The following is a 15,000-nucleotide window of genomic DNA, read 5'->3' as shown; positions in this document are numbered from 1 at the left end:
CGCTCAGTGGTCAGCAGACAGGGGGAAAACTTGGCAGAGACGTACCACATGTTCAATTCAGATGTTAGGATTGCTTGCACAGACCCATGCAATAGACCAACAACATCAGCAATATTGTTGATTGTCCTCCAGTGATCCTCATGCACAAGCTGATAAATTTTCTCCACATTTCTGGAGGTGACACTTATGACAGATCTTCCAAGAACATTCTTCTGCTTTTGAAGTACCTATACCACTTGAAACATTGCGTATGACCCATTGCCTCATTGCCATAAGCTTGCTGAAGCATGCTCAATGTCCCTGTAGCAGACTTCCCAAGTTCAATGCGAAATTTCATGTTGGCTCTTTGTTCCAACTTCCTGTCCATGACAAAATTGTAGATTACAGCATACATGTGATCACAGAAACAAATTTCACAACTTGCTTAGTAAACACAGTGATGTTACTCAGCATACTGCCTCCTGAAGGTCACTTCTAGCTCTCACTGTGCATGCAACCATGTGCTGTCATCTGTTGGCACACTGCAGAACTAATTTTGATGCTACTTCATATTGGAAGTTGTAAAAAAATATTCTTAAAATATTGGGTTGTCCAGAAAGTTTGTGACGATTTTTAAAGGAAAGAAAAAGGTCAATAAATACTTGCCATTACATTTTTAATCAACCAAATATGAACCATTTTGTTGCACAATGCCTCTCCATCTTTCCTTTAACTTGAAAATACCCTCTTCCCAGAATTGAGGTGGTTTTATGGCAAAGAATTCATCAAGGTTTCTTTTTCATCATCCAAGGAATTTAAATTTTTACCATTAAGACTATTCTGCAGAGACCTGAATAAGTGGAAATCTGAAGGAGCAATATCTGGTGAATATGGAGGATGGAGTAACACATCCCAGCCAAGCTACAGCAATTTTTATCAGGTTCCCAAAGCATCAAGTGCCAAAAATGAATTTTCTTATGTTCCATTTTAAAGGGTTACAGAATTAACACAGGTTATAGGAACATAAACCTTCTTCCACTAAAAGATAGCTTAAACTATGCTCTAAATGGAGGTGTAGTCAAATCCTATTTTATGGACTCAACCATGTTCTAAAATAAGTCGAAAGGTAAGCTACTATAAATCCGCATGAACTTTCCAGACAACCCAATATTTTATGTATTGTAGATGTTTAACCAATCTATTGCTCATAACTTTAACAACAAAATATATGGACATCCAAGGGTCATTATCGACCCCAGTTGAGGACCACTGGTCTGCACTATCAAATATATCTTTAAAGTCTATGAAAGCAGTAACTCATCATTTGCAACATAGAATGACCTCATCCATAATTTGTTAAAGTATGAAATTTTTTATCACAGCTGCTACAAACAATCTGATAGTTACTAGAATTGAATGCAATCATTTTATTCAGTAAACGTTATTGTGTTTTAACTGAGATAATGAACTAAAGAAAGAATAAAAAAATAGAGTCACTGTACAAAGAAACTACAGAGATTTCATAATACTTTTTATGATAAAAATACAAGATTTCAGAAACATCATAATGATGCATCTCTTGTTGCTAAAATGTAATATATACCGAAGCTTAATCTCTTATTTTAATCTTCAAGCATCACCTAATGCTCTCAACAGATTAAAAAATTACATTTTCAAAATTAATTAGTCGTTTTTAGACTTATAGAGGAAATGCTGGGTCAAATCTCTCTAGTTCATCTAGTAGAAATAGACTAGAGATTAAAGTAATTAAACTGAAAATCTAATTTTTCATTCAGTTGAAACTATTAATTGATGTTTGAAGATTAAATTTAAGCTTGAATATGTATTATATTTCAGTAGCCAGAGCTAAATCTTTAATGTTCCTGAAATCTTGTCAGGAGCACTATAAAATCCTTATGGCTTCTTTAAATAATGGCTCTATTTTACATTCTTTCTTCAGTTAAAACACTAGAAATTGAGACCCTCTGTTAAAATACTTGACATAATGATTACATTAATATGTAAAACTGAAAGAAAACATTTTGAATTCCAGTTTGTAGCTGATCCTAATTTGATGTATGAGATATGACAAAGTGAGTTGGTGATGAAATACAATGAGTTTATCATGTAATAGGCTAGCATATTTTGAAGCTTAAACTATACAATCTGATTCACTTAATTACAATTTATACATTATAAATGTTCATTGATAGTTATGTTCCATCACAATCATGAAAGGTTACTGTATGTTGTTTTTTTTAGACACAGGTGAGCCCTAATCCAGCAGACTTATAACTAAAGGCAATCCAGATGTGAACATCACATATTTTCCAGTCATAGAATATCTGGGATTATATCATCCAGTGTGTTCTTATCATTTTGATGATGATTCTGTGATACAATTGAGATTTGAGTGCTGTTTCTAGCAGGTTGAGCAACCATATAGAGATTCCCTCATAAGTCTCACCGGTAATAATGATGAGTTTACTTGCCATCACTGATATTGTGCTGTCTTCATGCATCAATGACTAGTATCAGAGCAGATAAGAATAGAGATAGAAATGGAAATTAATGAATACACACACAAAGATGACATATATTGTCACTCCTCACTTAACATTGCTGATAGGTTCTTGTGAAATGTGACTTTAAGTGAAATGATGCAAAGCAAAATACCATTTTAACGATAGGCTCAACAATACAGACCTACCTACATACATACATACATACATACCTACATACATACATACATGCATACCTACATACATACATACACACACACATACATACACACACACACACATACATACATACATACATACATACATACATACATACATACATACATACATACATACCTACAAACATACATACATACCTACATACATACATACATACCTACCTACCTACCTACCTACCTGTTTACATACATACATACATCTATGAGAGAGAGAGAAAGAGAGAGACACACACACGAGTTATGATTTTACAGTATATTCCTAATCGCAAAGGACTTTATCAAATAACTAAATAAAAACATGAAATGTTTCTAATATCAAACATTGAAATATGTGTGTGACACATACTTTGAAAAAGGATGAAAATAAAACGATTAGATAATTTTTCGCTTAAAATATGTTCATGGTTTGTTGTCCATTTTTCTTCTTCTTGTGTTTGCATAACTGGTGATAGTTGTATCCATTCAATATTAACCTGATTGCTTCTGAACTTCTTTGTTTTTGAGGACCTTATTTTCATTTCTATTTATTTATTTGTGGAAATGGTCATAGCTTTATCTAAAAGCTGGTTTCTTTATTACCCACAAGGGGCCGAATAGCTTTATCTAAAAAACTGGAAAGCCTCGGACAGATCTTTACTGGTTAAAATTCCTGTTTGTCTTGCAGCCTCACTCTTTCCATCTTCATTTTCTTTAGAGTGGTCCAGTTCTATCTTCATAGGGTCCTCGTATTTTTTTTCACTCTGTGATTCAAATAACTCTGCTGCAACGTTTATTCCATTGAATGCAACTTGTGTCCTAACCCAACAAGCACCTCTCTTTTACTCTCTTTTACTTGTTTCAGTCATTTGACTGTGGCCATGCTGGAGCACCACCTTTAGTCAAGCAAATCGCCCCCAGGACTTATTCTTTGTAAGCCTAGTACTTATTCTATTGGTCTCTTTTGCTGAACTGCTAAGTTACGGGCGACGTAAACACACTGGCATCGGTTGTCAAGCGATGTTGGGGGTACAAACACAGACACACAAATGCGCGCGCACACACACACACACACACACACACACACACACATATATGACGGGCTTCTTTCAGTTTCTGTCTACCAAATCCACTCACAAGGCTTTGGTCAGCCCAAGGTTATAGTAGAAGACACTTGCCCAAGGTGCCACGCAGTGGGACTGAACCCAGATCCATGTGGTTGGCAAGCAAGCTACTTACCACTCAGCCACTCCTGAACATTTTGCATTAAGCAGTGCAAAATGCTCCTCTAAACCCAGGAAATCAGCAATGCAGTTGTCAATGATACTTTTCAATAAAGCTAAAAAAGCAGCTGTGGTTTCTTCGTTGGCATTTGCATCTTCATCTGTTAATTGTGATTCTTGAAATGCTGAAGGCAACTACAATTTGCCACTAACATTTTAGTGTCAGTACTAGAATTCTGTTTTTTTTTTTCTTTAGGTCATCAAATAAACTTTGAGTTTTCATTTGTATGGCTAGTAGCAAACATGGAGAATTATGTTGAGGCATGTCCTCTGCCCATTATTTCCATTATAATGCTTGTGTTCCTAGTTAATTTTGTAATAAATAAAAGTCTTACACTTTCAATACAAGCTTTAATATATTTAATACTAGCAGTATAGCCCAGCGTTGCTTGGGCTTGTTTTCTTTTCGACCCTTTAGAATTGGAATCTTTGAAAAGTAAAAATTTTGCATTATGTAGCTTGTTATTTTCTTTAAGTGAACTATTTTCTGGTTGAAATACACCGAAAAATGATGACACAGCAGTCAAAAAATTGTTAAAAATAGGCATTTTCATAGAAAAAAAGCACCTTTTTGATGTAAATAATTTTTGGTGTTAACATGGTCCGATTTGAATTTTTTCTTCTATGGAAGGAAGAGCAAGCCTTCTTCTATGATACTCTCAACTTTGGTCACTTGTGCCACAGGGTCTCGGAGGAGATAGTGTTAGTTGAAAGCTACCAAACCTGCCATACACAGACAACTTCAGCTTTGTATATAGAGAGAAGTAAAGATTTTGCATTATGTAGCTTGTTATTATCTTTAAGTAAACATTTTTCTGGTTGAAATACACTGAAAAATGGCGACACAGCAGTCAAAAAATCGTGAAAAATAGGAATTTTCATAGAAAAAAAGCACCCTTTTGATGTAAATAATTTTTGGTGTTAACATGGTCCGATTTGAATTTTTTCTTCCATGGAAGGAAGAGCAAGCCTTCTTCTATCATACTCTCAATTTTGGTCAACTTGTGCTACAGGGTCTCGGAGGAGATAGTGTTAGTTGAAGGCTACCAAACCTGCCATACACAGACAACTTCAGCTTTATATATAGAGAGAAGTAAAAATTTTGCATTATGTAGCTTGTTATTCTCTTTAAGTGAACATTTATCTGGTTGAAATACACTGAAAAATGGCGACACAGCAGTAAAAAAATCGTAAAAAATAGGGATTTTCATAGAAAAAAAGCACCTTTTTGATATAAATAATTTTTGGTGGTTCGATTTGAATTTTTTCTTCTATGGAAGGAAGAGCAAGCTTTCTTCTATGATACTCTCAATTTTGGTCAACTTGCACCACAGTGTCTCTGAGGAGATAGTGTTAGTTGAAGGCTACCAAACCTGCCACACACAGACAACTTCAGCTTTATATATAGAGAGATTACTGCAAATTGTCAGTTGCAAACTGAGAGCTCTTCCAATATCCACAGCTCACTGTCCATTGTTGAATGGTAACACTTCTTAGTTTCTAATGTTATAACCTCTCTCTTGTGGGGTGGGCAAGGAGAATCATAGACAGCAGCAGTGCTTGGTGCACAGTTAGCTGTCATTGCAACTGCAATAAATTATGAAGTAAATAATTTACCAAGTGAAAATTGTAAGGACCACCTCCTACCACCACTCAATTCAGCTCCAAACAGTGACAAAAACTAGTTAATTCTGAATTTGGCAGGCTTCATTGTAGTTTACCATTTGGCCATTTTGTTTTAATTTGCACACTTGCCCCTCTCTACATTGGTTTATTTATCCTAGTTTGTTATAATTTTTTATTTAATGTCATGTCTAAAAGCCCAGCAGAAAGACAACTTGTTAGTGGAAAACATCTTGCACTTAGTACAGTGAAGAAAGTAGTGTTATTTAGAATTTTAAGTGGATTAATAAAGATGAAGCAGACCCTGCTTTAGAAGTATACTAATTGATATCTATTACATACAACTTTGTTCTTTACAATGTTTCACTTTATATTTTAAGTATTGTACTTTAAACAAGTTAACATCTCCTTGAAGTAGTTGCTAGACATATAAAGATTGTATCTTAGTGTTGATCATGAAATAAAAGAAGTTCAATGATTAATGATTCATATCTTTATTCAGCATTTTTTTATTTCTATTTTAGTTTTATTTCACTGAATTGAAAAATGTAACAGGTTTCAAAAGAAAGAACAGAAAAATAAAATTAAATGAAAATTCAGTATGCGAGGTGTAAACACATTTAAAATTTTTATTTTAAGATGTTTGCCTTTATTTTATTTATTTTTCATTAAAATTTATAGCAAAACAATGTTGAACAGAATTATGTTAATGGAGGAATGCCTGTCTATGAAATACAGTCATAAAAATAAGTATCTATTACAAAATAATAGAGAATGCAAGTTGTCTTTAATTGTCAAATAAGAACATTTTTTTTTTGTTTCCAAGCTTATATTGTATCATTGTTGTTTTATAATTATCTCTAAAATTTTATGTCTTCTTAATGAATTCATCAACTTGGAGAAAACATCTTTTTTTGTAGATTATTTTGTTTGACATTCCCTTATTAAACTGTCATCTGTGACTTAATCTCTTTTCAGCTTCAGAAAAATGTATTGTAATCATCAATAAAACATCCATTATAAATTGTTGAAATTGTTATATTTTCAGAGCTGTCTGGTAACAAAATTCTTGTTCTGATGGAAGCCATTCTGTGGCACATTGTCCTGCAGGGTTGCATTCAGCCTGTAACGGCACTTCTATTTGGTGTCATAATCTGTCCCTTGGCAGCATTTTTTTGTCTTCTTTGTAAGTATCTATTCTTCAAGAATTATTTCTTTCTCAAAAGCCAACATTGAAAACATGCTTATTCTTCAATAAGTTTTCACAATACAATCCTTATACTCAAATTAATATTCTGAAATTTTCTAATTTGATAGCTGATATTTTCTAACTCTCTCTTTCCTTTTCTCTCTGTCTTTCCTCTCCTCTCCTCCTTTCTCTCTTCTTTCCTATCTCTCTTCTCTCTTTCTGTATCCCTCTCTCTTACTCCTCTTGTCTCTTTCTGAAAAAAAAGTAACCATCAAACACCTATATTATGAGCAATCAGATTAAAAAGAATGTTTATTTCTATTTTAATTCTTTTAGACAGTTAACTCAACAATAGGAATAAAAATAACTAAAACTTTCTAGATTTTGCTTTAGCTTTGTTCTTGCCCTCACCCACCCTTATTGAGAAACAGATAGTTTTAAATATTTCAGGAGATTTTTCTGCCAGTCTTACAAATGGTTTCACTTTTTCAATATATTATGTACATCTCCCGAGACACAAGATGCTAATTAAGTCAGCTGAAATATGTTGTTATTGCTGAGAGGTTACAGATATATTAGCAGCTTTAGATAGAGAATAGTTTGTCAGTTTGACTGCCAAAGAATAATGATGTCCTGTCTGATTTTTAAACCTTTCCACATGAAAAATGTGATTGTATTGACAATGCAGCAAAACACATTGATAGCAGGATTAAGGTCAATAAGACTAAAAGCAATTTTAAGTGGTTCTGTTGAAAGTTGAAAGTGTTTATACATCATCTACAAAGATTACCTTCTCAAAAAAAAAAAAAAAAAAAAAGCAAAAAAAAAAACAATGAAAGGAAAAGTGACTGTTACAAGATTAAAATGAATGGTAGTCTCCTGAGTTAGTCTGAGCTACTAACTAATTAGAATAAACTTAGGTCCTGCAGTTTTCTGATAAGTTTAGACACAATTTATTACAGTGATACCTCCAGACTTGGTGTGCCAAGAAAAAAGACTAGCCTTATATAAGTAATCAATGAAAGAGAAAGCACAGTTTTGATGTAAAACAATCTCTACTAGAATTCTTTTTCATTTTTTCATGTATGTTACATAACCATCATGTTTCCATTCACTACAGGGTTTTCATGAAACTTGTTTTGTTCCAAAATTTATCTGATTTTGTGCACAAGAGATGTAGCTCCTTTTAAAGATTTGTCAGTTGCATAGAATATTCCTTTAAGTTTGAGTACTTTTATACAATCTGGCACTTGTGCCAGTGGAGTGCCAACAGCTCCATCTGAGCGGGATCACTGCCAGAGCAGCTGTCTGGCTTCTGTGCCGGTGGGCATGTAAAAAGCACCATTTGAGCATGATTGTTACCAGCATCGCCTCATTGTCACTTGTGCCGGTGGCACATAAACAAAACATTCAAGCGAGATCATTGCCAGTGCCGCTGGAATGACTCCTGTGCAGGTGGCACATAAAAACACCATTTTGAGCTTGGCCGTTGCTAGTACCACCAGACTGGCCCTCGTGCCGGTGGCATGTAAAAGCACCTACTACACTCATGGAATGGTTGGCATTAGGAAGGGCATCCAGCTGTAGAAACTCTGCCAGATCAGATTGGAGCCTGGCGCAGCCATCTGGTTCGTCAGTCCTCAGTCAAATTGTCCAACCCATGCTAGCATGGAAAGCGGACGTTAAAGGATGATGATGATAATGATGATAACTAGTGCAAGCAAAATATAGTGTTTTACTCAGAAATACAGCAAAATACCATCAACATCATTGAGTTGATAGTTCAATGTCTTTTTTATACGTTAAACACAAACCATCTTACATAAGTAATTTATTCTTTATCGAATCTCATTCACAGCACGTGAAAAAAAAATAGTGTTTTTGCCCAGAAATACAGCAAAATACCATCGACATCATTGAATTAATAGTTCAATACTTTTTTTCTTTTATAAGTGTCAAGCACAGAAAGTATTGTATGGAAATAATTTATACTTTAATTTCTTTCACGGGTTAACTGAAATGATCAATACTTCTCACTTGCAGTGTCTTCTCCATATTCGAGTTAGTTCTATCTATATTTTATGGTATTTAACAAAGAATGCCTGTATGGAACTGACTCAAATTATTTTGCCAGGAATATTGCACAAATGAATTCAAAACCCAATCTTTAGTGATACAATGCAAATGTAAAAATTCTGTCATATTTGATTTAACCATCTCTATCATCAGTGATCTTAAGTTTTAAATATTCATTTACTAGTATATTCATTAAAAGCTGTTATAAAATACTGTTTTCTTTAATGATCTCTGTCTCTCTCTTTCCTTTAATTCAGTCGGCACACTGCGTCGGGCTTTTCGTGGTTTATGGGACAGTGTTATGTTTCATACAGTGATAAAAAGTCGTGGAAGGATACCAGCCAGTGATGGTTTCATTGCTCGGAGAGTTGCTGGACCTGGGCTTGCATCCAATTATTTTTTTCAAGTAAGCATAAATTTTATTTTTTCTACTTAATTGCTTTACTTATTGTTCTGAAGTTGTGATTGCTGTTGTAGTTGTTTAGCACCCCCCCTCCCCCCGGCCAGTCTTGATAAAACGAACTTAAAATCAAAGGTATGTCAATCATGACCATCCCCGTTTTTCTTTCTTTTTTTTGTTGGGGGTACACCCAGGACTACATTGTCCAGTACCTTCTTCCTTTTTCAAAATGGTATAATAATTTCATACAATTCTTATAAGAAAAGAAATAGCTGAATTTCCACAAAATTCTGCAGCTATTACATACTGCTGTTGCTACAAATACTTTGTAAACGCAGAAGTTTTAATGAATTAAAGCCTACTTACACTGTTTTACCTCTTGGATCATTCTTTCTTCATTTTAATTCTTTAGTAGTCACAATCCTTGGTAGGAAACATGGACTATGGCCCAAAAGATTCAATGTAGTACTGACAGCTCCTGATGCCTCACACACCTTTAAGTATTGGCTCTAGTCTTTTTGGATTATAAAAGTTCATTTGAAAGAACTAGTGACTTTTATCTGATTTCTAGTGAACTTAATTTTCCCCACAAACTTTTGAATTATTTCCATCTGCACTACCTTCAGTAATGTTGTAGATATGCAAAGACTCGCCAAATAAAGTCATAATACAATACAAACTTGCCACTTATAAACAAGTGACCACAATATCTGTTAATGAATACATAAGATTTGCTCAGAATTTGAGTTTAGACTGTAATTTTTAAAGCTTCATGGTTGACATTTCAACTCATCTCATCCTAGCTCACGTATTCCCTAGGAAGGTTGTGGGAAAAGATTCCTCAATCATGCTTTCCATTGGCTCTTGTCAAAAGCAACCATCTTCGACTGATCTGGTTGGATGCCCAAGTGAGGCCAACCAAGCTCATGGATGTTATCCAACCATCTTGTTTGTGGTCTACTCTCAGCTCTCCTGCTGTTGTGACCATTAAAAAAAACATGTTCAGTGATTCTTTCTTAGGACATTCTTACTACATGTCCATAGTACCAGAGGTGTGATCTCTCAATTTGAAGAAGTAGTGGCTCTACTTGAGAGATCAGAGCTCTGGTACTATAGACATATAAGAATGTCCTAAGAAAGAATCACTGGACAAGTTTTACAGGCTGATCTGGGGCTGACATTTATAGAAGCAAAAATATTTGTGACTCATTCACAACCAAATCTCTTTTGCCAGTATATAAACTAGAGTACTGCTAAACAAAACCATAACTTTGACTTCAGACATAATTCAGGCTCATGCTTTGAAGATGGCCATAATAAATTCTCAGGCTTATAACTCTGCTCTTCAACTGAGAAATTGTATATCCTGTTTGTCTACTCTGATAAAGCTCTGCTATAAGGACCTGATCAAATTAAGGGATGTTCTATGAATTTTGTGCTGTGTCATTCTACCCACATTAGAAGACCAATGTGGTCACCCTTAAAAATGTATTTTTAGATATTGGTCTAATGATTTGCTCACTTAGTCATTCATATTGTTCTAATGAAATTAGGTTATACAAGAGTGTACGGAAAAGTTCCTGGCTTTAAGGGTATCATGAAAGGCCTGATTGGAGGCCCAACCTTCTGAGTTCTTTTACAGGGTTTAGAAAAACTGAAGCACCATTCCAATAAGTGTGTGAATCTGAGAGGGGAATATGTTAAATAAAATCATAATTAACTGATTCTCCTGTATTTTCTTTTACCCAAAGCCTGGAAGGTTTCAGCACCCCCTCATATGTTTTTTTTCTTTTTTTCTTCTTTCCTGTGGTGGAGAAAGTGATAATTTCATGTTATTAACCCTTTAGTGTTCAGATTATTCTATCAAACATAATGCTTATTGATTCCCATTGATTTGAATTAATCATGCATTACCTCATATCTTCAAGATCTTGACGGTGTAATTACTTCATGTAGAATGACATTGTAAGGTAGGTGTGAGGGCCTGGATCTGGTCAGTTTGAACATAAAACAGATTAAATATTTTGGCCGGATATGGCCGGTTTAAATACTAAAGGGTTAAAATAATAGAAAAAGTTAAATCTCCACAATGCAGCTGCTGCTATGAATACAATGTAAAAGACTATCTCTGTCAGCTAGACACTCAGAACCTTTAGTAATTTAAAACCCGCTTCAAACACGCTTGACCTTTGGGTTGTTCTTCAGATTGTAAGGCATAATATGAGGGAGATTCGTCTATTTCTACCTAGTCAAACAATCATATTGAGGATCTTTCATTGAGTTGTGATTGTGATGTATGGTATAATTTTCATTGCTATTATCATTCATGTGAAATAGTTTCTTGTTTTATACATATAAGCTAAAAGCTATTTTCTTTCATCTCATTTGTTCAATATCTTTCTGCTGATTCTAAACATTATGCCCTTAAGGTGGTAAACCAATATCTAACAGGGAAGATGTCTTCATCTTGATTGCCACCCTTGAAGTGTTAAGATTTGGTTAAGCACAATAAACTGGAATGCTATATTCCTATGTTTATATTGCAGATGGAGTTCACTATATTCCTTCAAACTATGGCCATTGATTCAAACTTGTTAAAATCATTTTGCAGTATTTGAGCAATTTATATTCTTAGAAAAGGTGTGTGGTCCATTGATAATGTATAAAGAGACACACTTTTATAACAGCTGTGTAAATATAAGGAATATTTCTACACAGCACATGCTGCTTTTATTCAGAATTAAAGCTAATATTTAATGGAAAGACAAAATAAACATTATCTCATAATATGAGTGATTGAGTGCAAAACCTTTCTAATATCTAATAGATCCCCATTACTTCTGATATATAATAAATCCCTTTTTCTCGGCAAGTAGGTCAGAAGGGAGTCAAGGTGGAGAAGGAGTTAAAATCTTCACAGTAAATGAAATCTCTTTTCTTGCTAATTCTCCTTAACTTCCTACTCTCCATTTCCCTCAATTATTTTCAGTCTTTCAGCATTTATAGAGCATGATCCCTAAAATATACTTTGATGGTAGTGAAAAGAGCAAGGATAATGCTTCATTGTGTTTGTGTTCTTTTTCTTGGGTGGAAATTGCCTTTCATCTCTCCTGGTTCAATAAAACAAATGCTATTAAGAAGTTAAGGTACAAGGTATATTTATTCACCTTCATTTAAAGTAACTGGCTTTTTGTCTCATAAAAAATTTATATTTCTCATCAAATCAAAATACATTAAACACATTTTTAGAAACATTTTTATCGAACACTGCATTTTAAATTCTAAAATGCGCACTTCTTACAAGACATATATAACAAGGTTTTAATTCATCATAGTCAATTCTACAGTGAGGTACATATAAATATACACTCCCTCTACTATTTAAATGTTGTCTGTTTTTCCATGCTTGCATGGGTTGGATAAGTTCTCTCCTATACAGCATTCCACCAACTTGTTGGTTGTGTTCCTTAATCATCATTTGTGTGAGGTTCAGTTTCCTGGGATCAGCCTTCACTATTTCTGTCTTTGTCTTCCTTAGTTTTTCTCTTCCATTGGATCTTTCTACATGGATCTTCTGGATCTTTCCAAGTTTACTCTGAGGTCTCTTGATTCTAAATTTTGTTTCCACATCTAGGACTTTTGCTCTAAATCTTACACAGTCTCAGCTAATAAGCACTAGGTCATCGGTATATAGGTCATCATGTGCAATCAGTCTTAACCTCTTCTGTTGTGTCTTCAGGGCCATAATAAATAGGAGGGGACCCCTGCTTGCACTCCAAACTCAATTCCAACCCTGAATAGCTGATAACATCTTCATACATGGTTGGTACTTTTGCTGAACTATTCTTCAACTCTTAATTTTCTTAATGACCACCAGATCAATGTGTGTGTGTGTGAGTGTGTGCATGCGCAAACATGGATGTGTGGTTAAGAAGTTCACTTCACAACTATGTGGCTTTGAGTTCAGTCCCACTGCATGGCACTTTGGGCACATGTCTTCTACTGTAGCCTCAGGCCAACCAATACCTTGTGAAGGAGTTTGGTAGATAGAAACTGAAAGAAGCCCATTGTGTGTGTGTATGTGTAATTGTTTACAATCCATATTGAGCTACACACAGCAAAAAAAAAAAAAAGGTGATGTTTGTTGATATTTCCTGCTCACAAATCTGCTAGCTCAATGCTTTCAAATTCCTTTTAAATTCCCTTTCTTGAGAAACAGGTAAGGGTTGGCTATAAGGAGAGGATCTGTAAAAACCCTACTTCAATTCCCCATCTGAGCCATGCTAGCATGGAAAATAGATGTTAAATGAACGAATGGTGTATGAGTGTAAGTGTGTCTGTTCCAGCAAACGATATAAGCTTTAGCAAGGAATGCAATAAACTGATGACCATTAAATGAAAATTCCTTGTGATGTTTGTTCCAACCAATTTGTGCAGGCAGTCCTTAGATGCCTACTTCATTGTAAAAGCACTGAACTAGAACTATTGTTTGCAAACTGCATTATGAAATTAAAATTTGAATTAAAAAAAAAAAAGAACAACTTGGGTTAATTCAATCAATAATGCTTCTACTCCTACAATGGGCCAATGTAAAAATATCTGTACAGGTGGTGTTGGTGATGGTAGTGGTGGCTTTGGTGGTGGTTTTGGAGGTGTCAGCAGTAATTTATTTTTATTTTCATTTTTTTTCTTCTTTGTTTTATTTTCTTTTACCTAGATTAAACCTGAACAGTCTTTGGCTGCCATTGAAGCCAAACTGGAGTTTGATGAGCTAGAAGCTTGGAAAAATAATGTTTTGAAAGTCATAGAATATCCTGAAGAAGAATACAGGTATGTTGCTTCAAATATCACACCTATTTTCATAAAGCTATTTGGTCAAGGTAAACACATTTTCTGTGGCTATTGATTTATTCACATCAAACTTGTTCTATCGATTTAATTCTTTTTTTTTTTTTTAATTCTGCTGTCTCTGCAATTACTTCAATTAATCTTGTTCATTTGTTTACAGACTGATGTAATAAGTAATTTCTTGTTACATAGCCGCAGGTCAGCTCTGTCTGAACAATCAAACTTATAAGCAATGACATTCTATATGTGACTATATTTTTTCCAACCAATCTATCAATAATTACATTATCCAATATGTCTTCCCTTTAATTTTTTTTTTTAGACAGCAGTTACAATATGGAGGAGATTCAGCTTCTATATTTAGCTAGTCAAGTGATCATCAAGATCCCCCATTCCATCCCATTATGTTGGCTTGTAATAAACAAATTATACACGAAATGGTTGTCTTTTCAAATTATGGAGAAATAATTATGGTGGGAGGGGCAAGATATTTATTTTCATATCACCTTTATCTATTTAATGATTATCAGTTTTCTGTTAGCTTCTGTTTTTCTTTCTACCATATTTGATGGCTTGAAAGATTCCCAGGAATATCAGACACACCCCAATTTCAACAGTGTATGTTCAGGATAAAATGTTAAAAGTACATTAAAGCTTATGGGAAACCCAACCTTACACATAAGTGATTTCTTTCTTTCTTTTTTTTTTTTTTTGAGACATCTTTCTGAAAAAAAAAGTGCATCTTACATGCCATCGAATATGTTAATTTTCCTTTCTCTATTATTCTCTTCTGTCTTCTTTGCCTGCCCCTCCCCTTTTCTTCCCCATCTTCTCCTTCATGTCTACTACACTAGTTATATGCATCTCCTCATAACCTGTTGACTTC

General features: G+C 34.4%; 1 protein-coding gene across 2 annotated transcripts in view; it reads left to right on the top strand.

Annotated features, from left to right (window-relative positions):
- The window catches only part of LOC115211608, a 481,864-nt gene that overhangs the window by 249,290 nt on the left and 217,574 nt on the right, over nt 1–15,000 (top strand). For both annotated transcript variants that reach the window (XM_036503259.1, XM_029780201.2), the window contains exons 23-25: nt 6,650–6,787; nt 9,124–9,272; nt 13,984–14,096. In XM_036503259.1, the coding sequence (XP_036359152.1) occupies nt 6,650–6,787; nt 9,124–9,272; nt 13,984–14,096 (400 nt within the window). The remainder of the gene's footprint in view (nt 1–6,649; nt 6,788–9,123; nt 9,273–13,983; nt 14,097–15,000) is intronic.

Source organism: Octopus sinensis, linkage group LG5 (genome assembly GCF_006345805.1).
Source record: "Octopus sinensis linkage group LG5, ASM634580v1, whole genome shotgun sequence".
NCBI lineage: Eukaryota > Metazoa > Mollusca > Cephalopoda > Octopoda > Octopodidae > Octopus > Octopus sinensis.
The sequence above is the reverse complement of the archived record's forward strand: the minus strand, read 5'-3'. Positions and strand labels throughout refer to the sequence as shown.